At 45.3% G+C, this 27,579-nt stretch overlaps 1 protein-coding gene across 6 annotated transcripts in view; it reads right to left on the bottom strand.

Moving 5' to 3' along the window:
- The window catches only part of LOC126108945 (abnormal cell migration protein 10), a 532,402-nt gene that overhangs the window by 71,933 nt on the left and 432,890 nt on the right, over nt 1–27,579 (bottom strand). For all 6 annotated transcript variants that reach the window (XM_049914327.1, XM_049914328.1, XM_049914329.1 and 3 more), the window contains one exon: nt 3,787–3,886. In XM_049914327.1, coding sequence (XP_049770284.1) covers nt 3,787–3,886 — 100 coding nt within the window. The remainder of the gene's footprint in view (nt 1–3,786; nt 3,887–27,579) is intronic.

Raw genomic sequence — 27,579 nt, 5'->3', positions numbered from 1 at the left:
AATCCCCTTCCTGTGGCGATAGGATCGTAACGCTGAACTAGCACATTCCCCATTCTGGTAATACAGCTTCACTAAAAGCGCCTTTTCAGGTAACGTCAACATGCTGCGACTGCTGGCGCATCTGATTCTCTCTCTCACTACAGCTCCTTTTATACACGATTGTCATGCGCAGTCACTGACGTTTTGCTGTCCAGCGCCATCTGTCGGACATTTTGTGAACTTTGTTTTTTTTTTTTTTGTTCTAATAAAACCCCATGTCATTGCAAGCACGAGTGTCAATTTTTACCTCTGTATCCACATTACTCCGTGGTTTATTCAGTTTTGAAATTTGATCAGCCGGTACCTTAACGACGAGACCGGAAGAGTGCAGAGTGTCAGCGGCAGAGGAAGAGCTCGACCCCAGCAAGAAGCGAAGGAAGTGCCTGCTGCGGCGTCGGCCTCGTCCTCCGTTCGGCAGTGTCTCCGATCCTCACCCCCTCCACCTCCCACAAAATGTCCAGACCGCTGTGCTAGCCCTCTAGCACACATTTCACAAGTCTCGACTGTCCCTCAGTCGTTTTACCTGGTGGCGCAATGGAAGTCTCCCGATACCGAGACAATAATTATACTCGAAGAGCTCCTTCACACAGTAACTTTTACCTGTCTCTTTGTAACCCTCCCTTCTGCAAAGTTGAGAGACTAAACTACGTCGAACTTAACCTCGACTAAACCGAGTCGAAAAACTCACGTACTAAATGTACAACACAAACTGCACGAGAAATGCACTCCACTAACCACCAAAACCTCTCCACCGTCCTCCACCTATAACAACGCCTCCACTCCACCGCACACTCCTCGTTTACTACGATACCGTAACCTGAACCCTTTACAAACTCGTCCATTTTCACTGCCCTTCCTCCCAGTCGAATGTCCGCACGCCTCGCAAACGCCACACGCGTCAGCTGCGGTGGCGGGACACTGCAGTCGAGATCGGACATCCGGCCGTCGACGTTTACGTTTCCTGTGGGTAACCGAAGTTACTTCAGGCGAAAACCAGGAGGACTCTTCCGAAAGAGCACGCCCAAGTCCAGTCCACAGACTTTCCCGACCCAAACTCGTGCTTCGTACCTGACGACCACAGTGTGGACAGGACGTGCAACAGTAGTCCTCGGTTCTCCTACAGTTCCACCGTTCCCCCCCTCCCCGACCACCGGAGCCGCTTACGAGCCGACACCAACTCGTCCCGGCGACCGACACGCCTCGCTGCGATGCCGACTCGACGGCCTCTCCTCCCAGTGTGCCCTGCACTGGCCATTACCCTGCTAGCCGCAGCCAACCGCCTGCTCCCCATTCTTCCTCGGTCCACAATTCCGAAGTCCCTGCGTGCCGACCACTCTGCAGTGCACGGTCGGTCGGTTTGTGGGGGTCGAAGGGACCAGAGGAGGCCACTGGTCTGCTGCACCACCCTGCTGTCACTACACTACTGGCCATTAAAATTGCTACACTACGAAGATGACGTGCTACAGACGCCAAATTTAACCGACAGGAAGTAGATGCTGTGATACGAAAATGATCAGCTTTTCAGAGCATTCACACGAGGTTGGCGCCGGTGGCGACACCTACAACGTGCTGACATGAGGAAAGTATCCAACCGATTTCTCATACACACACAGCAGTTGACCGGCGTTGCCTGGTGAAACGTTGTCGTGATGCCTCGTGTAAGGAGGAGAAACGCGTGCCATCACGTTTCCGACTTTCATAAACGTCGGATTGTAGCCTATCGCGATTGCGGTTTATCGTATCGCGACATTGCTGCTCGCGTTTCTCGAGATCCAATGACTGTTAGCAGAATATGGAATCGGTGGGTTCAGGAGGGTAATACGGAACGCCGTGCTGGATACCGACGGCCTCGTATCACCAGCAGTCGAGATTACAGGCATCTTATCCGCACGGCTGTAACGGATCGTGCAGCCACGTCTCGATCCCCGAGTCAACAGATGGGGACGCTTGCAAGACAACAACCGTCTGCACGAACAGTTCGACGACGTTTGCAGCAGCACGGACTGTCAGCTCGGAGACCGTGGCTGTGGTTACCCTCGACGCTGCATCACAGACAGGAGCGCCTGCGATGGTGTTCTCGACGACGAACCTGGATGCACGAATGGCGAAACGTCATTTTTCCGGATCAATCCGGGTTCTGTTTACAGCATCACGATGGTCCCACCCGTGTTTGGCGACATCGCGGTGAACGCCCTGGAAGCCTGTATTCTTCATCGCCATACTGGCGTATCACCTGGCGTGATGGTATGGGGTGGCATTGCTTACACGTCTCGGACACCTCTTGTTCGCATTGACCGCACTTTGAACAGTGGACGTTACATTTCAGATGTATTAAGACCCGTGGCTCTACTCTTCATTCGATCCCTGCGAAACCCTACATTTCAGCAGGATAATGCACGACCGCTTGTTGCAGGTCCTGTACGGGCCTTTCTGGATACAGAAAATGTTCGACTGCTGCCCTGGCCAGCACATTCTCCAGATCTATAAACAACTGAAAACGTATGGTCAATGGTGGCCGAGCAACTGGCTCCTCACAATACGCCAGTCACTACTCTCGATGAACTGTGGTATCGTGTTGAAGCTGCACGGGCAGCTGTAGCTGGACACGCCATCCAGGCTCTCTTGTGTCTCAATGCCCAGGCGTATCGAAGCAGTTATTACGGCCAGAGGCGGTTGTTCAGGGTACTGATTTCTCAGAATCTTTGCAGCGAAATTGCGTGAAAATGTAGTCACATGTCAATTCTGGTACAATATATTTGTCCAATGAATACCCGTTTATCATCTGTATTTCTTCTCGGTGTACCAATTTTAATGCCCAGTGGTGTAGATTCCGCCAGCATCGGAACGTGGCACCTGTTTCAGGCCGGCCTGTCTCAACAGCTCAGGTCATCAGCCGGGTCGAAGCTTCTGCCCAATATTTCTAAGGAGACACCGATGCCGGCTGCACAGCACGACAGCGTGTACACTCGTCTCGCAACGACAGCACTTGGTGGCTTCCGACAAACTTGACGTAACAATTCAAACCTTTCCTAAACTTTTCCGTTGTTACACGCTTAATGTCAAATAATAAACATATTAACTGATTTCTACAGTCATCGGATGTGTGAACCTCATTTGTACACAGGAATTCAACTTGTTACAGAATTGCGAGTCGGGAGGGTTACTGATACAATTGATCACGAGACTGAGACACGGATAGACCGTTTAGCCAACTAGTTGCAACAGAAATAAATTCAGACAGTGGCAGCTGCAAATTTAAAAGGCATTCTCCTGCGGCATCTGTTTCCTTGTAATGTGAAGCCAGTGCGGGCAGTTCTGGAGCACTGGTCCGGCATTTACCGAGTACACACACCGCACGTCACACGAATCTGGCGACCCGATTCTGGAACCGTAACAGGAGAGTACAGCCCCTATGAAAAAGGCATCAAAGTTACCCGAGTAACATAAACTGTAACCTATGGAAGAATGCCAATATTCTCGTAAAAATTTCTCGGGTACATATAGACAACCAGTGATGGAGGAAGTTTGTGACTGTCCCGATACCACTGTCGTATCTTATAAAGCGACCCTGAGAATAAGGCACAGAGGCAGGTAGACACTTTTTTTTCTTTCCTTTCATTCCATAAGTATATGGGACACACAAAGAAATTGGCGAGAGGTCCCCTCCACCAGGTACTGTACAGTGGCCTATGAAATACGTACGTACATGTGGGTGCCGTAGCAGCAGCAATTGGAAACGATACTCACCCTCTAGGTTGGCCATGCTGAACCTGTAGCTGTCTATCCTCGGCGTGTTGAGATGCGAGTTGAGGGGCCGCATCGCGCATTGCGCCACGCTGTCCAGGCCCTGCAACGACAGCAACACCGACATCAGAAACACTGTCGACACTGACATAATTAAGCATAACATCAATACCGACATAATTAAGCATAACATCAACACCAACATCATCAACCATACCATCAACACTCACACCATCAACACTTACACCATCAACCACGCCATCAACACTTACACCATCAATCACACCATCAACATGGGCACCATCAACCACGGCGTCATCAACACATACATCATCAACCATACCATCAACACTTACATCAACCACACCATCAACACTGGCACCATCAATCATGGCTTCATCAACCGCACCATCAACTAGTCACCTAGCAACACTAACAGATGCGTAAAGATAAAAGAAAACATTGGTGTGAAAGTGATGTAACTAACTTAAGAAGTCAGGCAAATGATTCAAACTCTAACAGCGTACCACAACAACAACCGAAGCGTGTTAATTATTAGTTCCCGCCGCAAGACGATTTTACACCTACAAACATGACATTCCCGACACCACCGTTGTGTTTATTACACTCGCACTGTCAACTGGGCGCTCTAATTTGTTGCATACACTGCTCAAGTCATTGTCTGTGCCAAGTCAGCACCTGGAAGCTTTTCACCGCGAAGCAGAGGGCTCACGCTGGGTCAGCCCGGCAGCTGTAAGATGACTAAAGGCCTGGCCAGACAGAATGCGGCCTGGCCGTCCGGCCTGTGGCCTTGAACCGCAGCGGGCAGGCCGCACTGTTGAATCGCTCGTTACTGTATGGCGGCGGTCACACAGAGTGCGGCTCTGACGCACCGGCACGCGGCCTACCGCACCGGCCGACGCCGGGTTGTCACAGATTACAGATTCGCCGCAAGCCGGAGCGGCTGCCTGCCACTGTTGGCCCACTCAACTGTTCTGTTGTCAAGACTGGAAGCAGCGGCGTGAGGCGGTTTTTGTCTTGCAGCTCGTAGTGCATGCACACAGAAAGACTTACAGAGGAGGTGAGAGAATACAACTTTTTGTATGATACACGCGATCCTGATTTGGAGGTAGAATACTTTTGTCCTCGATATACTCTTGATAGAAAGCTGAATAGTGTTGTCACTGTGACGTCCATAACTTCCAATATCAACTACTGTAAACTCGGTAGTATGGATCAACAATCGCCAGGAGAACTAGCGAAAAGAACTGTTTGTAACAGAAGAACTGGGATCCACTATCCTTCGGGCATTTTAACCTGATAGCCTTTCCGTCTGTGCTTCCAAGGCAGTTCGGAAACCCCTAGTTCTATAAATCCTTCAGATTTCTTCCACATCTCTGTTGTAGGAGTAGGTAAATACTTGGGCTGTAGAACACTCCATATTGCCTGGCACACTTGTTTCACAATATCTGAGACTGTTGAACGTACTAACCGAAAAGAAAAAGCTATGGTCTGGTGACTGTCGCCTGTAGTCAAGTATCTGGAAAAGATTAAAATCGAGTATGCCGATAGAACGAATAGATAAGTTAACGACCAAAGATATGTTTGTTTAAATTCAATGACAATGTTATGAATACAATGTCTCTAGCGGGACATACGGAACTAGATGTTACTATCGTTTGCTGTATTCGTAAACAATGTAGATAAATTTATCACTCCACTCGTAACTACGTTGTGAGATAGCACTTTCTTCCGCCGAACCTTTCATATGATACAGCAAAACTGAAATGGAATAATTTATATGACTTCTATTTGAAGCACAAAGAGGCCACAAACGATAAAACTTACCTCAAACAAACGGCTTGTCTGTGCCTTGTATCAACTGGCTTTCTCCGGTTCGTTGTGCACTTCTCGGTGCTACCTTTTTATCAGGCGATGCATTTCCTGGAAACATTCTCGCGAAATACGAAAATATTTGAAGAACCTATCTTCGTCAGACTCTAGATCAATACACAGACGATGGTATTCTCCTAAGCTTTCTCTCTTGCTATCAATGTCGTGCACCCAACATCTCTTCTTGGTGCCATTTCGTATCCCTAGTGCAAGCTACTCATTTCTGCAATTAAAAAAAAATGAATTCGCACAATGATAACGTGTCCCGCGTGAAGATTCCAAATCGTCTAACGCAAGACAATCGCGCTACGCATGCAAGCTTCGTAATGGGTTTCGGCCCCTTCCCCAGTGTAACAGCTGACGCATCAAGAGTCGCTGCGGCCGGCCGTTGCCTGTGTGGCGTCCCTGGCCGCTGACGGGTCCGGTCCACCGCTGCGCCGTCCGTCGCAGCGGCAGGCCGGATTCTGTCTGGCCAGGCCTTACCAGTCTGTCGCAACTCGAATTCCGTGACCTGGCAGTGTCATAGGTCGAGGTCAAATGGGCCAGTCGAAAGTGGGAGTCAAGTGGGGCCACAGCTGTTGAAGCTCAGCAGAAATCTCTCTCTCTCTCTCTCTCTCTCTCTCTCTCTCTCTCTCTCTCCCTCTCCCCCCCCCCCCCTCTGCCTCTCTCACTTGCTAGCTGCAGCCCTACACATCGACTGGCGACTGGGCATAAATTTTGAAGGGAGCAATGTGTAAAGAAAACATTTTTTATTTTATTTTATAATCCAGCCTCACGTCATGGCATCGCGATTGCTTCCGAAATCTTAATAGACCGCGATCACAAGATCTGATTACTTGACACATTCATTAACTTGTCAACATCTTAAGTTATATGTTACTACGTAACATACTCTAATCAGCCTATCTGATGAAGACTTACTAATCAAGTCGAAAGAAGTCATGACAACAACTGTGTTTCCTGAAGCGGTAGAGGTGTTCCGGCCTTGACTTTACAATTACACATGAGAAAACAAATGTAACGTAACAACAACAACACCGCTCCAGCGAGTCCTGGAGACAGTGTAAGGTTGGACACGACACCCAGATGAACGTACACGCAGGGCCACGTGCTGCACGCAGTGACAAAGGTTACGTACAGTGAAATGCATAGCCGCGACCTTCTGCAACTGCAAACCTGCAGTGTCTGTACGAAACATAAAACACGTCGCTGCTGATGAGTAAAAAAGGCACCACTATTCAGCTGCAAAATGCGACTAAAACTAATCTACACAACCAAAAATTAATTTTTGTTATGTTCGTCGTCTGTGCGTTACTAAAGAATTCATCCGATTGCGATGAAATTTTGGCCAGTTCTTCGTACTGCCGCGGAGGTTCGTAGCCAAACAAAAAAAGAAAAAAGTACGACATGCAGTTAAGTGGAAATGTCATAAAAGAATGAGACGCCACCGTACGAAAATACAGATTTTTGCATCCGTTAGTTGACAACGAGAGCATTTGGTGTCCTGCAACATACTGTAACCCTTATTTCAAACCTTTACGAATTTTTTTTTCCTCCCTCACAGGCCGCACAAAATCCTGAAATGAAAAAACTTTATCGCCCGCGTTTTCGCTGTTGATGCAGTAAAAGTGCTGAGGTTTTAATTTATTACTCTCGTACTACTATCTCTATTCACAACACGTTTCATAAACGGCATTCACATCTACCGCTGAATGTGCCACCAGCAGAACCGCAGCACTGTACGACACACGATTCAGGAGACATTTCCCCGGTGAAAATGAGACTACAGGGCTAAACCTGCCCGAGACACAAGTGAAATATACATGTAAGTACGTGTAAAGTATGTTAAATATGTGGTGTCACCGCCAGACACCACACTTGCTAGGTGGTAGCCTTTAAATCGGCCGCGGTCCGCTAGTATACGACGGACCCGCGTGTCGCCACTGTCAGTAATATCAGACCGAGCGCCGCCACACGGCAGGTCTAGAGAGACGTCCTAGCACTCGCCCCAGTTGTACAGCCGACTTTGCTAGCGAAGTTACACTGACAAATACGCTCTCATTTGCCGAGACGATAGTTAGCACAGCCTTCAGCTACGTCATTTGCTACGACCTAGCAAGGCGCCATTACCAGTTAAATACTGATGCTGTAAAACATGTACCGTCAAGAGCGACGCTCATCATTTATGGATTAAAGTTAAGTATTCCAGAAGCTACGTACTTTTCTTTATAGCATTCATTACGTATCCTGTTTCAGACCTCACGTCAGCCTGCGTGAGTTTAAGCGCGTGCCTTTCGGCTTCCTCTCATTGTGTCTAGGCTGTCTTGTCTAGACACAACAAAATATTTAACAGGTACGTGCAAGGGCAAAGCCACTGGTAGACAGCTCACCCTAAACCCTTGGAACGATTTCAACCAAATTTGGCAAACATATTAGATACGATTCAGGTTCAAAATGGTTCAAATGGCTCTGAGCACTATGGGACTTAACAGCTGTGGTCATCAGTCCCCTAGAACTTAGAACTACTTAAACCCAACTAACCTAAGGACATCACACACATCCATGCCCGAGGCAGGATTCGAACCTGCGACCGTAGAACTACTTAAACCTAATTAACCTAAGGACATCACACACATTCATGCCCGAGGCAGGATTCGAACCTGCGACCGTATAACTACTTAAACCTAATTAACCTAAGGACATCACACGCATCCATGCCCGAGGCAGGATTCGAACCTGCGACCGTAGCAGTCGCGCGGTTCCGGACTGCGCGCCTAGAACCGCGAGACCACCGCGGCCGGCTACGATTCAGGAAGAAGTTGTAAGAACAACCAGTCTTCTATTGCGGCGCGGGTTATAACGTGGGTGGACAGAGAAACGAGAGGGGAAGTGCGCACAGGGGGGGGGGAGGAGGAGGAGATGGAATTAGAGGGGCAGAGGAGGGGAAAGAGGCAGGGTGAGACGACTAAAACGACTGCAGACTGAGCCAGTTGAGAACGGCTGCACCGAAACTCCTTTTTTTATATTCGTAATAATCCATGTAAGGTGGTTAGGGGAAGCAAATTGGAAGAGTTTCCTGGAAAATTCGGGAAAACCGGAAATCCCTTTTCCTACGGTTTTTGTATGGACTCACGCTTCGCATGATGGATATGCGTAATTCTTCTATTTTTTTTTGTTTTGTGCTTCATGGTTCTGGAAATGTTTTCGCAAAGGGAAGTCGGAAATTTCGATCAAACTGCAAAAACCATAATTTTTGTAAGCACTCTGGATCATACCTGACGAAAGGAAACGGTGTACTTGGTTGATTCCTTTTCTTCCGTTTTGCTCCCGGGATGGATGCTCTATGTTATAAATTTTAAAAGAAGACAAAACTGGAAGAGAAAGGCATTTCAGACTAAATTAAAATAACGTGTGCTTTAACTATTGGTTGTTTCGCGATCTGTCCAACGAATGCAGGTATTTTATTTCTATTCCTATCCACAGAGCTTACGCAGAAGAATTACCCTGTGGTTAAGTTAGTGTAGTGGTTAATAAAAAAGAAAAAGAGAAGAAAAGAAAAGGTTGAAAATGTGGGAAGAAATGGTAAATAAATAGTGGGTTTTAAAATCGTTAATGACCGTGAAAAAGGGAAAGAATGAAATGCAAATCGGACTTCGTATTACAGAAAAGTTATCGCACTTCGTCATTCGGAAAAGCTATTGTTGGGGTGCTCCTTGTGGCGTTTCTGAGCAAAAGTTAAACCAGTTTCCACTACAAAAATTATTTGAAAAGAACAGATAATAACAAAATGTAACTGACAGGGGGAAATGGCGTAGATAAGAGTTCATCCTTTACCGTGTTAACATGTCTTCTCTCGTGCGGCGTCCAGGTCTTCAAAAATCTCCTACTTCATTTCTGCGTGAAAAGTCTGCTCCGAAATCTTGAAATCGTCCAGGAATCACTAATTTATACAAATCAAAATCATCTTGACAGTGAATGCAATTTTACGTTGCTACTTCCATCCTCTGAATTTCATAACAACTTCCACAATATGTCTACACATATCGTCTTAATCAGATCACGTCTGAATTGAGCTTCCGCTCTCGAGAGACAAAAGACTGACAGAAAACAAAAAAAGAGTTACAATTTTAGTATTTTCTCTGCCGTCGAGCGCTCATATCGCTGCGACGGTATAATTTATATCTGTGGGAACGAGTGTAGCGCGGCGAAATTCAAACTCCCGCTACATCAGGAATTTTCATCATCCTTGTTTTCAGTTACAACAGTACGTTAGCTAAAAACGATGACGTGTTGCGGTTTTCGTCTCGTCGTCTAAGGAGCGCATGGTGGGAGATTTGCAGTGTATTGTTTCATTCTGCTTAAAAATTAAATGACACTGGAAGCTGTATTGTGCTTCAGCTGGCCACGTCGCTGCAGGCTAGCTGCACCAGACCAGCTGCCCCAGTTAAATGCGCCGGTATGGCTGTTGTCCCGTATTGCCGCCGAGTCGATGTGCGCCTGACGCACAAAACGCACCCTTATTGTCGTACCTGAGACAGCTTGGCCGCGTCCCCCGTGAAACGGAAATCCAATGACGTTCCAGCAAACACGGAAGAATACATAGTGTAATGTTTACATCACGTTTATTCCTATGATGAACGGATTTTATATAGTGTGCTATTTCTTCACGTCGACATTCTTCAAAAACAGTCGATGAAAACGACGAACGAAAGTCTGAATAACGAGAACTGTGGTTACAGTGAGAGGGGGAAATGTTGACGTAACTGGAGCAAGGCGCTAGCAGCACAAACTGCAACGTTTAGTTGCACGACGACTGCCAGGTCGCTGGCGTTTGCGCGGAAGTCGACCTCAACTGCTGCGGAGAAATCCGATGTGTGACCAAACAGAACGTGGGACCATCGGACGCCACTTCCACACAGTTATTATTGTTAGGCCCGTATTACCCAATCACATTTCTTTGACAAAGAAATATGTTTAAAAAAATGTTCAAATATGTGTGAATTCCTAAGCGACCAAACTGCTGGTGTCATCGGTCCCTAGACTTAAAAACTACTTAAACTAACTTACGCTGAGGACAACTAACACACACCCGTGCCCGAGGCAGGACTCGAACCTCCGGCCGGAGAGCAGCCGCGATGGCGTGACATGGCGCCTCTACTACGTTCAAATATTCGTCAAATTCCTTAGACAAACATCTCTGAGATGGCGCTTCAGAGGGGTATTGTTCTCAAATTTCAAGATGGCGAACGACAACTTGTTATTATGAATTGCAATTGCTAGCAGCAAAGTTGCATTTTGTGTGTATTCGGAAGAAAAGTGACGGAAAAAAAAGTAAACATATTTGGATGAAGCTATAGGTATTACGTCGAGAAAATAGAAGCATTCAGCAAAATTTGTTACGAAAGCCGCAAGTGGAGGACGTCCAGTCATACATAAATTCCTTACGAATGAATGAGGGCTTGTTTCAGTATTCGCTCAGTAAAGTGGCTTCTCATATCACAAAAAAGAATACACTCTTGAGAAATGCTATACGTACACAAGACAGGGAAACTCTGACACTGTGATTTTTTGATACAGGAGACAGCTATTCTAGTTTACAACACAACACTCGAATATCACATTGCACATCAACGAAAATAACTCCAGAAACGTGTGAAGCGATTTATAAAGCACTGATGAGGGAGTATTTGAAGGTAAATAGATGTTTCGTACCCTACAATGGGAATAAGAACTATTTTCATTTTTGAATAATTTAATTAATGGAATTAGTGTTCCAACAATTACAAAATTAAAGTACGAAACAGATGAAGCGTTTTTTAACTTGAGGCATCCGAAGTTCAAAAATAGGCAAAATATAATGGAAAGCTAAAAAAGAATTTTTTATTTTAGAGTCTGACCACATCGCCTATTCCGACTTACTTCCTGGATATTTCCAGATGTACAAGTGGATGGCTGCAGCTATGACTGTGGACAAGAAGTCGCCTGCAGCATGTCCCATCTGCCCCTCAACACACAATTAATAGGATGCAATGTGCCCATTGCTCACCCCGCGCCCTCGTCAAAGCAAGTTCACTAAAACACGGAGTCGATGGAACATACGAACTTTGAAGCCATGTATACAAACACACTACAGACACGTCTATATAATAGCTGTAGCGACGCCAGCGCTCCAAGCGGAGAAGTTACATTTCACATTGCAATGAACAGAAGACGAACGACTTGTCATCAAATCTGCGGCGAGGCTCTTCTACTGCTACCTCTACATGGATACTCCGCAAATCACATTTAAGTGCCTGGCAGAGGGTTCACCAAACCACCTTCACAATTCTCCATTATCCCAATCTCGCACAGCACGAGGAAAGTATTATCACCTACATCTTTCCGTACGAGCTCTGATTTCCCTTATTTTTATCTTGGTGATCGTTCCTCCGTATGTAGTTCGCTGTCAACAAAATATTTTCACATTCGAAGGAGAAAGTTGGTGATTGCAATTTAGTGAGAAGATTCCGTCGCAGCGAAAAACGCCTTTCTTTTAATGATTTCCAGCCCAAATCCTGTATCATATCTGCGACACTCTCTCCCATATTTCGCGATAATACAAAACCTGCTGCCTTTCTTTGGACTTTTTCGATGTACTCCGTCAGTCATATCTGGTAAGGATCCCACATCGCGGAGCAGTATACTAGAAGAGGACGGACAAGCGTAATGCAGGCAGTCTCCTTGGCAGGTCTGTTACATTTTCTAAGTGTCCTGCGAATGAAACGCAGTCTTTGGTTAGCCTTCCCCACAACATTTTCTGTGTGTTCCTTCCAATTTAAGTTGTTCATAATTGTAATACCTAGGTATTAGGTTAGACTGATTTATGGTGTAACCGAAGTTTAACGAGTTCCTTTTAGTACTCATGTGGATGGGATAACACTTTTCTTTATTTAGGGTCAACTGCCACTTTTGGCACCATTCAGATATCTTTTCTAAATCGTTTTGCCGTTTGTTTTCATCTTATGATGACTTTATTTGTGGATAAACGACAGCGTCATCTGCAAACAACCGAAAACGGCTGCTCCGATTGTCTCGCAACTCGTTTATATCAAGGAACAACAGAGGGCCTATAACACTGCCTTGGGGAACGCCAGAAATCACTTCTGTGTTACTCGATGACTTTCCGTCAGTTACTACGAACTGTGACCTCTCTGACAGGAAATCACAAATCCAGTCACACAACTGAGACGATATTCCATAAGCACGCAATTTCACTACGAGCTGCTTGTGTGGTACAGTGTCAAAATCCTTCCAGGAATCCAGGAATACGGAATCGATCTGGAATCACTTGTCAACAGCACTCAGCACTTCATGCGAGTAAAGACCTAGTTGTGTTTCACAAGAACGATGTTTTCTAAGCCTATGTTGACTGCGTCAACAGACCGTGTTCTTCAAGGTAATTCATGATGTTCGAACACAACACGTGTTCCAAAATCCTTCTGCATATCAGATTATTGCTACTACCTTTCTTGAATATTGGTGTGACCTGAACAACTTTCAAGTCTTTGGGTACGGATGTTTCGTCATACAGTCTGGACCAGTAGACTTGCTTTTATTAAGTGATTTAAGTTGCTTGACTGCTCAGAGGATATTTACTTCTACGTTACTGATCTGCTTTGGCAGCACTGTCTTCGATAGCATCTCCATTGCAGAGAAGGCATTGGTTGTTTCTTGCCGCTAACGTACTTCACATGCGACCAGAATCTCTTTGGATTTTCTGCCAGGTTTCGAGACAAAGTTTCGTTGTGGAAATAATTTGATCTTATTTATTTGACGACAGGCGGGATTTGACGAAGTTCCGTACTACACCATCAAATTTGTTTGACAAATATTTGACATATCCACTTTGACAAAGAAATATGATGGTGTAATACCGGCCTCAGCAAAGTGGTCATCGCCAAGCGCGAGCGCGGGCCGTTTTCCTTTCAGTTATTGCTCTAAGGGGGAGGCAGTTGATGTGCAGAATATCTAATAATAAATCAACACTTAAGAATACAATTCTAAAACAAATCGTATTGGTGATGTTGGTATTTTAATTTCTATTGCTCGAATGTTAAATTTTGGTGGTTGAAATTATATTTATTATTATGATTTCATTTCTAATTCTTTTGAGATAAAGCTTATTACTATATTAATTGTTTTGGCAGCTATAACTAAGAGAGCTCAAATTCCTGTTTCTGCTCTAGTTCATTCTTCTACTCTTGTTATTGCTGCGGTTTATTTATTGATTCGTTTTAGACAAATATGAGACACTTATAATTGTGGTTGCTTCTTACTTTTAATTGGTTGTATAACTATATTTATGGCTGCATTAGGTGCTAATTTCAATTTGATTTCTACTTTAAGACAACTTGGTTTAATAATAAGAATTTTGGCTATAGGATAGGTTATCCAAAGCTTGCAGTCTTTCATTTATTGGCTCACGCTTTATTTAAGGCATTATTATTTACGTGTGCAGGTTCAGTAATTCATAATTTAAAGGATTCTCAGGATATTCGTTTTATGCGCTCAATTGTTAATGTTATACCTCTACTTCTGTTGTTTTAATGTTTGTAGTTTATCCTTGTGTGGTATGCCTTTTTTGGCAGGGTTTTATTCAGAGGACTTGATTCTTGAAATGGTTTAAGATGAATTAATTGTTTAATTTTTTCTTTATTTTTTTCTACTGGTTTAACTGCTTCTTATTCTTTTCGTTTATTTTATTATTCAATATCTGGTGATAATTTTTATTCTAGATTTTCTTTAGATGATATTTCATTTGGTATGATTGGTTTATTATTTGTTGAGGTTTTTGGTGGTAGCCTTTTATCTTGATTAATTTTTCCTATTTCTCATATGATTGCTTTACCTTATTATTTAAAGTTTTTGACTAGTACAGTGTGCAGGTGATATTTTTATAGGCAGGTACCTCGATATTTCTTCCGCCGGTAATCGGTACTTTTTTCGATATATGAGAACAAACAATGATATTTTTTAAACGTCGATATATCGTATTCCCGAATTTTTTTTTAAGCTGCCACGTCCAGCTCCCTGTCAGACTAGACCTGTACACAGGAGGAACCAAAATTCGACGCTCCGGCACGATTCCTTGGCGTTCAACACGGACGTCAATGGCACGTGCTGGACAGCACCAAAGTACACGGTTATTACAAATGATTAAAGCGATTTCACAGCTCTACAATAACTTTATTATTTGAGATATTTTCACAATGCTTTGTACACACATACAAAAACTCAAAAAGTTTTTTTAGGCATTCACAAATGTTCGATATGTGCCCCTTTAGTGATTCGGCAGACATCAAGCCGATAATCAAGTTCCTCCCACACTCGGCGCAGCATGTCCCCATCAATGAGTTCGAAAGCATCGTTGATGCGAGCTCGCAGTTCTGGCACGTTTCTTGGTAGAGGAGGTTTAAACACTGAATCTTTCACACAACCCCACAGAAAGAAATCGCATAGGGTTAAATCGGGAGAGCGTGGAGGCCATGACATGAATTGCTGATCGTGATCTCCACCACGACCGATCCATCGGTTTTCCAATCTCCTGTTTAAGAAATGCCGAACATCGCGATGGAAGTGCGGTGGAGCACCATCCTGTTGAAAGAAAAGTCTCCACATTTGGTACCGGGGTTGCGTAGACGAGAGCTTTCAAATGCCCCCATAAATGAAAGTCGAGAGGGTTGAGGTCAGGAGAGCGTGGAGGCCACGGAATTGGTCCGCCTCTACCAATCCGTCGCTCACCGAATCTGTTGTTGAGAAGCGTACGAACACTTCGACTGAAATGTGCAGGAGCTGCATCGCGCATGAACCACATGTTCTGTCGTACTTGTAAAGGCACATGTTCAACATTACGTTCCTTCAATTGGGCCAGCTGGCGGTGAATCGAGGAAGTACAGTACGTACTGAAGAAACTAAAATGAGCTCTAACATGGAAATTAAGCGTTTCCGGACACATGTCCACATTACATCTTTCCTTTATTTGTGTGTGAGGAATGTTTCCTGAAAGTTTGGCCGTACCTTTTTGTAACACCATATATATTGTTATTATTATTATTATTATTATTATTATTAGTAGTAGTAGTAGTAGTGTTTTGCCCTTAAAGAGCGCATTTGGACTAAACTATATGGCCAGCTCCTTTTGCTGCCTTCCTTGCTGCCCAAACTTCCCTCATTCGCTCGCTGTGTTTCCGTTTCCGGTCCTCTGTCCATGCTTCTTGTCGGCTTTGTGTCCTCGGCTTCATCTTGATTGCCTTTTTGGTTGCCCATATTTCTTTCATCTTCTGGCTGTGATCTTGCTTGCGTTCTTCGGTCCATTATATGCCTGTTCGTTTGTCACATTGTATCTCATGTAGTTTACTTTCCTTAATGATGTTTCTGAACTTTATTCTGTCGTTTATTGTGTCTGCTGTTACGTTGAGTTGGTTCAGGTCGTTTTCTACCTCTGCCACCCATTTGTTGTTTCTAGTGGTTACCCAGTCAAAGATCTGTTTGGTCAGCCTGTGTGATGGCATTGTGTATAGGTGTCCATAGAATTGTAGTCTGCGTTTTCTAATCTTTTCTGTGATTGTCTCCGTATGTTTGCACAGTTCCTCTGTAGGTTTCTTGATCCATATTCCATTGTTGTTAGTTGCGCCAAATATTTTCCTAAGTATTGTCCGTTCTACTTTTTCTAATTGTCTGATACGTGTATGCCCTAGGATTAGTGTGGTCTCTGCTGCATGTAGTGCCTCGGGGAGCACCACCGTGTCGTAATGGCGTAATTTGGCTTTTTGTGAGATAGACTTCTTGTTGTAATGATACCACACTACTTTGTATGCCTTGTCCAGTTTAGTCTTTCTTTCTTCGTTTGAGTCTCTGTTATGTCCACTCATTTGTAGTGTTTCACCGAGGTATTTGAAGTTTGCTGTTTTGTAAATCGTGCCATACTTTGTGTTCGGAGATGAGAGTTTCTTTATGCTCATAAACTGTGTCTTTTCGTAAGAGATCTGTAGTCCAGTTTTGGAAACGATTTCGTGCAGTTTTTCAATAGCGTCTTTTGTTTCCTTTATACCTTTCGTGACAATCGCCAAATCGTCTGCAAAAGCCAGGCATTTAATCTGTAGGTTTCCTAAGGTTATCCCCTGTTGTGATGTTTCCCATTCTTTTATGACCTTATCTAACACCAGATTGAAAAGGAGAGGTGAGAGGCCATCGCCTTGTCGGACACCTGTGCGAATTTCAAAGGGCTCTGATAGTTCCCCACAGAACTTTACTTTGGAGGTCGTGTTGGTTAAAGTTTGCTCTATGATAGCCCGTATTTTGTTGTCTACTTTGTATTCTGCTAGAATTTTAAAGAGAGTTTTCCGGTCGATACAGTCGTACGCCTCTTTGAAGTCAACAAAGGTAATGAATGATCAGGTTCTGTTTGTGTTGTAAAATCATTTTCAGGTTCCAAATTTGTTCCGCACAAGACCGTCCTTTACGGAAGCCTGCTTGGTATTCCCCAATCAAGTGGTCGGTCTGGCATTCTAGTCTGTTCAGTAAAGCTTTAGAGAGGATCTTGTATGTGACCGGTAGTAGGGATATTCCTCTGTAGTTGTTCGGGTCAGCCTTGTCACCTTTATTGTGTAGTGGGTGTATCAGGGCAGTTTTCCAGTCGTCAGGAATTTTCATGGTCTTCCAGATGTCTTCCAAGATTCTGTGAATGTCTTTGGTGAGTTCTGGGTCTTGTAACTTCCAGATTTCCGCGACGATGCCATCTTCTCCTGGTGCTCTACGATTCTTGAGTGACTTTATTATTTCTTTAACTTCTTCTGGAGTTGGAGGTTCACTATCTGGATTGTATGTGCTCGTTTCTGTCATCATTTCTTCCATGGGGGGGGGGGGGGGGGTCCGTGTTGAGCAGTTTTTCAAAGTACTTTGCCAGAATGTCACAACTGTTTTTGGTATTGGTTTCTAGGGTACCATCCAGTCTTCTGAAGCACAAGTTGGGTGGTTGATATCCAGTCATTTTCTCTGAACGTTCTGTAGAAGTTTCTTGTATTGTTCTTCATGAAGTCCGATTCGATCTCTGTCAGTCGCCGTTTGTCCTACTGTCGTTTTTCACTGCGAATGATTTTGCTTGATTGCTTCTGTGTTTTCAAGAAGTTCATCCAATTCTCTTGGGATCTGAGGCTACTAAATTTTTTCCATGCACTGATTCGTTGGTCAATAGCTTGGTCACATGTGTGGTTCCACCAACGGTGTTTCCGTGTGCGTGGTGCTTGTGCTAGTTCCGTGGCCTCTCGGATTCTTCCTGAAAGTTGTGTCCAGTCTGTAGTTTTCTCCATTTTAATTTTGTGTAATATTTGTGTCTGGTTTAAAGTAACGTATTCTGGATCTGGTCTAACAATTTTGTTCTTCTGGAGCTTTTTCTTGGGCAAAACACGAATCCTGATCTGTAGTAGGTGGTGGTCTGAGTCGAAGTAGCCTTTACGGGTGTCTATGTTCAAAATTTCTTTTTGTGAGTCTTTCTGCACTATTACGTGGTCGATTTGTAGTTCTTGCTTTCCGCTGGGGAATTTCCATGTGGTAAGTTTTCGTGTTGGTTTCTTGAATTTTGTTGACATAATGGCGAGGTCGTGGCTTTTGCAAAAGTCTATCAGATGTTTCCCGTTTTTGTTGGTGTCCTTGTGTGGAGTATGTTTTCCTGTGATATGTCTGTATATCTTTTCTTTTCGAAGTTTGGCGTTGAAGTCTCCCAGTATTATTTTGACTCCAAGTGCAGGAATTTTTCTCATAGTTTCTTCCATTGTCGTCCAGAAGTCATCAATTTCGTCCGGGTTTTTCCTGTTGTAGTCATCAGTCGGTGCGTGTGCGTTGATTATTGTGTAGGATTTATTGGCTGATTTCACTGTGATGGTGCTGATTCTTTCGTTTGGTGACGAAAAGTCTATTATGCTGTCCGTGATGGACCTGTGTACTGCAAATCCTGTGCCAAAAAGCCTTAGGTTTTTCAGTTGTGTGTGTATAACTTTTGAGCACTATTAAGGTAAATACATCGTTTGTTCTGTGTCAAAATCTTTCATTTGCTAAGTATGCCTACAGTAGTTTAGTGCCTTCAGTAGGTAGAATCTTATTTAGCTCCCAGTATTGGCGTTCGCTGTATTGCAGAAGTTCGAGTAACGACGATTTTTGTGAGGTAAGTGATTCATGAAAGGTATAGGTCATTGTTAGTCAGGGCCATTCTTTTGTAGGGCTTGTTGAAAGTCAGATTGCGTTGCGCTAAAAATATTGTGTGTCGATTCAGTGATGATCACAATAAGTAGAGAGAGAAATGTCTGAGTACGTTCAGTTCTGCTCAGCTGTTTGAAAATCAAATAATGTACAGGTTTATGGGCACAGTAATTCATTCATTTTTCTAAGGGGACGCTTCAGTGTTGTTGTTTAACCACGGCGGCAGCGTCCCAAAAGCTTCCACGCCCGGTCCGAAAGCCGACGAGCGTGTCCTTTTGGACATCAGATAAATCGCTTCGTTTCCGCATTACAGCAGTTTCACAGGTGTCCCTTGTAATATTTGTCGCTTATTCAGCCATCATATTAGGCTCCAGGAAGCTATACCCAGGGCAGTGGAGATGCAAGAAGCGTAGAGGTGACGCAGTTTGGGATGAGGTACCGGTGACAGATGTTAGATTCGATACCATTCCCGTTAGAAAGACCGCCTGCATGATGTTTAGTTTCTATTATTAATTAGACCTTTCATCCGAATTAAATCCCGTTCAACTTCTCTACGAAGTCCTTTGCTGTCTCTGACAGAATTACAATGTCATCGGCGAACCTCAACGTTTTTATTTGTTCTCCAAGGACTTTAATACCTACTCCGAATTTTTCTTTTGTTTCCTTTACTGCTTGCTCCATATACAGACTGAATACCATAGGGGAGAGGCTACAACCCTGTCTCACTCCCTTCCCAACCACTGCTTCCCTTTCATGCCCCTCGACTCTTATTACTGCCATCTGGTTTCTGTACAAATTGTAAATAGCCTTCGCTCCCTGTATTTTACCCCTGCCACCTTCAGAATTTGAAAGAGTATTCCAGTTAACACTGTGAAAAGCTTTCTCTACGTCTGCAAATGCTAGAAATGTAGGTTTGCCTTTCCTTAATCTATTTTCTAAGATAAGTCGTAGGGTTAGTATTGCCTCACGTGTTCCAATATTTCTACGGAATCCAAACTGATCTTCCCCAAGGTCGGCTTCTACTAGTTTTTCCATTCGTCTGTAAAGAATTCGCGTTAGTATTTTGCAGCCGTGACTTATTATACTGATAGTTCGGTAATTTTCACATCTGTCAACACCTGCTTTCTTCGGGATTGGAATTATTATATTCTTCTTGAAGTCTGAGGGTATTTCGCCTGTCTCATACGTCTTGCTCATTGAGATGGTAGAGTTTTGTCAGGACTGGCTCTCCCAAGGCCGTCATTAGTTCTAATGGGATGTTGTCCACTCCCGGGGCCTTGTTTCGACTCAGGTCTTTCAGTGCTCTGTCAAACTCTTCACGCAGTATCGTATCTCCCATTTCATCTACATCTACATCCTCTTCCATTTCCATAATATTGTCCTCAAGTACATCGCCCTTGTTTAGACCCTCTATATACTGCTTCCACCTTTCTGCTTTCCCTTCTTTGCTTAGAACTGGGTTTCTATCTGAGCTCTTGATATTCATACAAGTGGTTCTCCTTTCACCAAAGGTCTCTTTAATTTTCCTGCAGGCAGTATCTAGTGAGATAAGCCTCTACATCCTTACATCTTACGTCAAAGATAGAGGCCAGTAATTGCGTTGATCTGTCCAGCGACTGTTGCTGCCCGTTGCCCCTCGCTGGGTGCCCTTCGTACAGCGCCCTACGGGACCGCCGGGAGGCGTTCGAGCGACGAATGTTGCAGCGCTCGGTGCCCGCGGCTAGAACGCCCTCCGCCACGCACTGCCGGCGCCGACCGCCGCTATTGATCGGCCGGCCGTCGGCGCTGCCAACCCTGCGGCCCGGAAATCCCCCAGCGGCAGCCAGTCCGCGCTGCAGGGAACTCGGCCGCCGGTCTCCCTGCGGTGTCAACATCACCGTGACGTCACCAAAGGAGTCGTCTTTATCGGTCCCTTCCAAAAAGCGGGGCAGGGGAGAGGGGTGACCGCAGAGAGAAGGGGTCACGTGACAAGGGATAGCCGGCCGACACTCTGTATGCCTAGCGTGACAACAGGGTCAAATTTTAGACATTTCCTCCAGCCCGGCCAAACCGAGCAAGTCGGTTGGCTGTTTTGAGCTCGCTAGATGTCGTCCACAGTGGACATACGACGGCGCGTAGAAGCACCGTTTGTTCGTGGGCGGTTCCTGAGGAAACGGCGAAAAACCGTCCTCTTTTTGGGTGACACTACTACCAGTCGCGTGGGGGATGGGGGGTGGGGGTGGAGCCACTTTTATATTTTATATTCCTGACAATTCGTCGAAATTTCTACCGTATGTTCTTAAAACGATGTTGTCGGCCAACCTCGAAACTTTATTTGGTATCACGATTAGTTAGCGACACCCAGAGGTTCAAAATTACCGTACTTGCTGCAGGTAAAATGTGTGTGTAGTATCGAGTCTGAGAAGTAAATGTAGTTTTAACTCGCGACTCGAACCGACGGCCAGGCTTCCGGGGTCATTGCGAGTCTCCTGACGTCACCATCTCCTAGTCGGCATTTTTTCCAACGATACAACTCGGCGAGGCGCTGCCTCTGCCTGACTGGCACTTTCGTGCTGTCACACCTCGCTTGAGTTTACAGCGACAAAAGCTATAGAAAGAATAATTTAAAATTAACAACAGAATTTTAGAGGGGAAAATAGTGTACAAAAAAAAAAGTTCAAATGGCTCTGAGCACTATGGGAGTTGGCATCTGAGGTCGTCAGTCCCCTAGAACTTAGAACTACTTACACCTAACTAACGTAAGGACATCATCACACACATCCGTACCCGAGGCAGGATTCGAACCTGCGACCGTAGCGGTCTCGCGGTTCCGGACTGAAGCGCCTAGAACCGGTTGGCCACCACGGCCGGCAAAATAGTGTAGAATTAAGAGTTCGGTAACTGCAGATCAAAACTACAGTATATCAGCAACTAGTTTAACGTCTAAGTACAGCAAAGTCACGGAAGCTCCGTCACGGAGGAGGCAGTGACGTTAAACTCTCGTGATGAAAAACCTATAAAAAGATCCGATCGTCATTATTGCCGCCTTCTTTCCTCGATTGTTTCGTTAAAGCGCGGGGAACCCGTGTCAGTCAGCGAGACAATTAGACTGGACTTTATCGTGTTAAGGTAGATTAAAAGTGATGTAGTGTACGATCTCTGACTGTCGGTAGGAACGGAGTATTAAGGGGATTTTAGGACTTTAGTGCTAGATTGGAACTTTACGGACATATAGACGACAGAAACTCAAATTATCTGCCGGTACGAGTGAATTCAGAGGTACCGGTATTCAGATAGTGACGTGTGGACTTTGAAAGCGTCGTATGGGGTTAGTTGTGAATCTGGACGTAGAGCGCGTGTATATCGGCATTTGCGGACTATTTAGATTCCTCCAGGCTAGGAACCTTTTAGATAGACCATGATCCATCACCATCTTAATCCTCGAATATAGAGTGAAAGTGAAATACAAGAGTGTTGTACTTAGTTCATTTACCTAGTACTAATTAGTGAAGGTTTTTACGCAACCAAAGCTATTCAGCAGTAAGTCGGCACCGTCTAGCGGAAAGCGTAGGCATTAACTAACACGCTAACTGAAACGAACGTTTACGTCTTTCACGGACTGCTTAATATGAACTTTTGTGACTCTTTGGCGTTCCGACTCCCTCCAAAAGGTGGCGCAGGCTGTCTTAATCGTAGGGTTTTACCCGGGCAAATTACTAAACAAAAGCGATATTTACAAGACTCGCAGTAGTAGCAAAACACGAGGCCCGCACCTCATCGAAGAGTCGTCGCAGTCACGTCGGGAAGTGAAGCCGGGAAACCTACCGGCGATACGTATCTACGAGCAGACGTCGACGTGGAGTACCCAAAAAGGGAACCACGAGAGAGCTGGGGATGCCTCAGTGCCTACGCAGCGTGTTTCAGTGGCAGCGTGCAAAAATGAACAGAACGTAGAGAATGCTCCGTTAAACAATTTGAGGTAGGGAACCAGCGGTCCGAGAAGCCAGCGTAAGTAGATATTTGAAGTAAAATTGTCCAGCAGTCTGCTAGCAGCTTCTTCACAACTAATATGGCACAAGTTTACACGTACTGTGCTCTTTATTTACATGTACGTCCTTTATTTGACGAGGAGGGTCAGCCTGACTACCGCCAAGTCACGGGGCCGGTTTTGTTTACTTTACTCGTCCACAAGGTGGCTCTGTTGTATCGTACTGAAATTGCCCCGTGACAGACTCACTGCTGTTCAGGGAGGTACAGTACAGTACAGTAGGATGGAGCAGTACCGGCACAGTATTTCCTGGTCGCCGTATCGGAAGGGGACGTCCTACTGCACGGCCTGCGAGGTCTAGCGAACTGAATCCCCTCCCACTCGTGTACTGGCCATTAAAACTGCTAAACCAATAAGAAATGCAGATGATCAATGGGTATTCATTGCACAAATATATTATACTAGAACTCACATGTGATTACATTTTCACGCAATTTGGGTGCATAGATCTTGAGAAATCAGTACCCCGAACAACCACCTCTGGCCGTAATAACGGCCTCGATACGCCTGGGCTTTGATCAAACACAGCTCGGATGGCGTGTACAGGTACAGCTGCCCGTGCAGCTTCAACACGATACCACAGTTCATCGAGAGTAGTGACTGGCGTATTGTGAAGAGCCAGTTCTTCGGCCACCATTGACCAGACGTTTTCAGTTGGTGAGAGATCTGGAGAATGTGCTGGCCAGGGCAGCAGTCGAACATTTCTTGTATCCAGAAAGGCCCGTACAGGACCTGCCGAAGTGTAGGGTTACGCAGCGATCGAATGAAGGGTAGAGCCACGGGTCGCAACACATCCGAAATGTAACGTCCACTGTTCAAAGTGCCCTCAATGCGAACAAGAGGTGACAGAGACGTGTAACCAATGGCACTCCATACCATCACGCCAGTATGGCGATGACGAATACACGGTTCCAATGTGCGTTCACCGCGATGTCGCCAAACACGGATGCGACCACCCTGATGCTGTAAACAGCACCTAGATTCATCCGAAACGATGACGTTTTGCCATTCGTGCACCCAGGTTCGTCGTCGAGTACACCATCGCAGGCGCTCCTGTCTGTGATGCAGCGTCAAAGGTAACCGCAGCCACGGTCTCCGAGCTGACAGTCCGTGCTGCTGCAAACGTCGTCGAACTGTTCGTGCAGAAGGTGGTTGTCTTGCAAACGTCCCCATCTGCTGACTCGGGGATCGAGACGTGGTTGCACGATCCGTTACAGCCGTGCAGATAAGATGCCTGTCATCTGGACTGCTAGTGATACGAGGCCGTTGGGATCCAGCACGGCGTTCCGTATTACCCTCCCGTACCGACCGATTCCATATTCTGCTAATCACAACAACGTTTCACCAGGCAACGCCGGTCAACTGCTGTTTGTGTATGAGAAATCGGTTGGAAACTTTCCTCATGTCAGTACGTTGTAGGTGTTGCCACCGGCGCCAACCTTGTGAGAATGCTCTGAAAAGCTAATCATTTGCATATCACAGCATCTGTCGGTTAAATTTCGAATCTGTAGCACGTCGTCTTCGTGGTGTAGTAATTTTAATGGCCAGTAGTGTAGTGGCCACACCTGCAGCTGGCTGTATTCCTCAGGGTGCGTGAGAATGTTGTTCGTCGATGTCATGCTTCCACTGAGGTTGACGGCCGTAAGTTTCAGCACATTTTGAAGGATAGAGTGCAGATGGCTCATTCATTGTGTCAGTGATGGTACTTGCAGTTGTTGTTGTTGTTGTTGTTGGTGGTGGTGGTGGTGGTGGTGGTGACCTTTAGTCCAGGGACTGGTTTGATGCAGCTCTCCATGCTACTCTACCCTGTGCAATCGTCTTCATATTCCACAACTAATGAATCCTGGATCCTACCCTCCACGCTGCCTTCCCTTGATGCCTCAGAACATGTCCTGCCAACCGGTCCCTTCTTCTTGTCAAGTTGTGCCACAAACTCCTCTTCTCCCCAATTCTATTCAATACCTCCTCATTACTTATGCGATTTACCCATCTAATCTTCAGCATTCTTCTGTAGCACCACATTTCGAAAGCTTCTATTCTCTTCTTGTCCAAACTATTTATCGTCCACGTTTCACTTCCATACAGTGCTACACTCCATACAAATACGAGGGTATTTCGGAAAGTAAAGATACGCCGTACGCCAGAGGAACAGAAGAGTTTTGGCGAGCAAGTTGGCAACTCTGGTATCAACTTTGAACCGTTAGCTTTCTCCTCGCGGTCGTTCGGCAGTTGAACGTTGCTTCCGGTTGCAGCAGGTCGTGTTTAAAATGGCTGCGCCGATTCAGAATCCCGCCAAATGCGAAGTGCGCTCCGTCATACGTTTTCTTCAAATGGTTCAAATGGCTCTGAGCACTATGGGACTTAACATCTAACTAACCTAAGGACAGCACACGACACCCAGTCATCACGAGGCAGAGAAAATCACTGACCCCGCCGGGAATCGAACCCGAGAACCCGGGCGCGGGAAGCGAGAGCGCTACCGCACGACCACGAGCTGCCGACACGTTTTCTTCGTGCAAAAGGTCAGCGACCAGCGGATATTCACAAAGAAATTGTTTCCGTTTATGGGAACATTATGAATCGATAAAATGTAACGAAATGGTGTCGTCATTTCTGACGACGAACAAAGAACAGGTCGGCCATCTGTGATCTCTGATGCCGTTGTTCGGAGAACGGAGGAAGCAATTCGTGCGAACAGACGTCTCAGATTGAGAGAATTGCATCACATCGAGGCAATGACACCTCTTTACGACGTTGTGACTGTCAAGTTAGGATAGAGGAAATTGTGCGCGCGCTGGGTTCCAAAACTAAGAACACAAAAAGGAAAGGCTGGGCTTTGCACTCGACTTCCTCACGCGCTGTGCTGAAGCAGGCGACGAGTTCCTCGATCTCACTGTGACAGGTTACGAGACGTGGGTTCATCACCGTGCACCTGAATCAGAGCAACTGTCAATCAAATGGCGCCATTCGGATTCACCAAATGCCGAGAAATGCAAAACGTCGATTTCAGCGAAGAAAATCGTGGCTTCTGTTTTTTGGTACAGACAAGGCATTCTTCTGTCGGAATTTATGCCTCCTGGAACGACAATAAGTGCTGCTGCATACTGCCAGACTTTGAAAACGTCTTCGAAGGGCAACAAGTGGAGTCCTTTCGCTTCACGACAACTCTCGGCCTCACACAGCGCTCGTGACCGAAACACTACTCGAACAATTGACATGCGACGTATTGGACGATCCGCCATACAGCCCGCACCTTGCGCCCAGAGACTCCCGTGTCTTCCGTTACCTGAAGTCACGTCTCGGTGGAAAATCATTCCACGACGACGAGGAGATCAAAGATGAAGTTGAAATGTGGTTCCGACAACAGGCGGCAACCTTCTGTGACTGTGGAATACAAAAGCTTGTGCACCGACGTAACAAATGTTTGGATAACTGGGGTGATTACGTCGAAAAATACAAAGCAATCCAGTTAATAAGATGTAACTGACGTTTTCTACATAAATGTTCTATTAAAGGACTGCGAGCCATTGTATCTCTACTTTTCGAAATGCCCTCGTACTTCAGGAAATACTTTCTGAGACTTAACTCTATACTCGATGTTAACGAACTTGTCTCCTTCGGAAACGCTTTCCTTGTCACTGCCAGTGTACATTATATATCGGTTAACTAATGTAAATAATAACGTACTCGCAAGGCAACCTCCCCATCGCACCCCCCTCAGATTTAGTAATGAGTTGGCACAGTGGATGGGCCTTGAAAAACTGAACACAGATCAAACGAGAAAACAGGAAGAAGTTGTGTGGAACTATGAAAAAAATAAGCAAAATATACAAAGTGAGTGGTCCATGCGTAAGACAGGCAACATCAAGGATATTGTGGCCTCAGGAGCGTCGTGGTCCAGTGGTTAGCGTGACCAGCTGCGGAAAGAAAGGTCCTCGGTTCAAGTCTTCCCTCTAGTGAAGAGTTTAATTTTTTATTTTCAGACAATTATCAAAGTTGAGGCACTCACACATAATCAACTTCGCTCTCCAAAATTCCAGGACATGTTCAGATTTGCTTGGACATATGCAGGGTTTGACGGCCTACACACGGAAAAATTTGAAAACGTTTAAAACATATGTTTTGACAGAGCACAGGGAAAACTGTTTTGTTGCAATCATTTGTTGCAGTTTATGTGACAAACTCTTATGTTTTCATCACTTTTTTGGGAGTGATTATGCCATACAGAAGAAAACCTGAATCGGGCAAGGTAGAAGAATCTTTCTTCTCTTTCGCCAAGTGTACAAGTTAGGTGGGTCGACAACATATTCCTGTCATGTGACGCACATTTCGTCACCAGTGTCGTATAGAATATATCAGACGTGTTTTCCTGTGGAGGAGTCGGTTGACCTATGACCTTGCGATCAAATGTTTTCGGTTGCCATTGGGAGAGGCACGTCCTTTCGTCAACTAATCGCACGGTTTTGCTTTGCGGTCGCAAAACACGGACACTAAACTTATTACAGTGAACAGAGACGTCAATGAACGAAGGGACAGATCGTAACTTTGCGAAAATAAGGAAAGTAAAATTTTCAGTCGAGGGAAGACTTGAACCAAGCACTTCTTGTTCCGCAGATACTCATGCTAAAAACGGGAGCACGACG

The sequence above is a fragment of the Schistocerca cancellata genome, chromosome 11 (assembly GCF_023864275.1).
Source record: "Schistocerca cancellata isolate TAMUIC-IGC-003103 chromosome 11, iqSchCanc2.1, whole genome shotgun sequence".
NCBI lineage: Eukaryota > Metazoa > Arthropoda > Insecta > Orthoptera > Acrididae > Schistocerca > Schistocerca cancellata.
The sequence above is the reverse complement of the archived record's forward strand: the minus strand, read 5'-3'. Positions and strand labels throughout refer to the sequence as shown.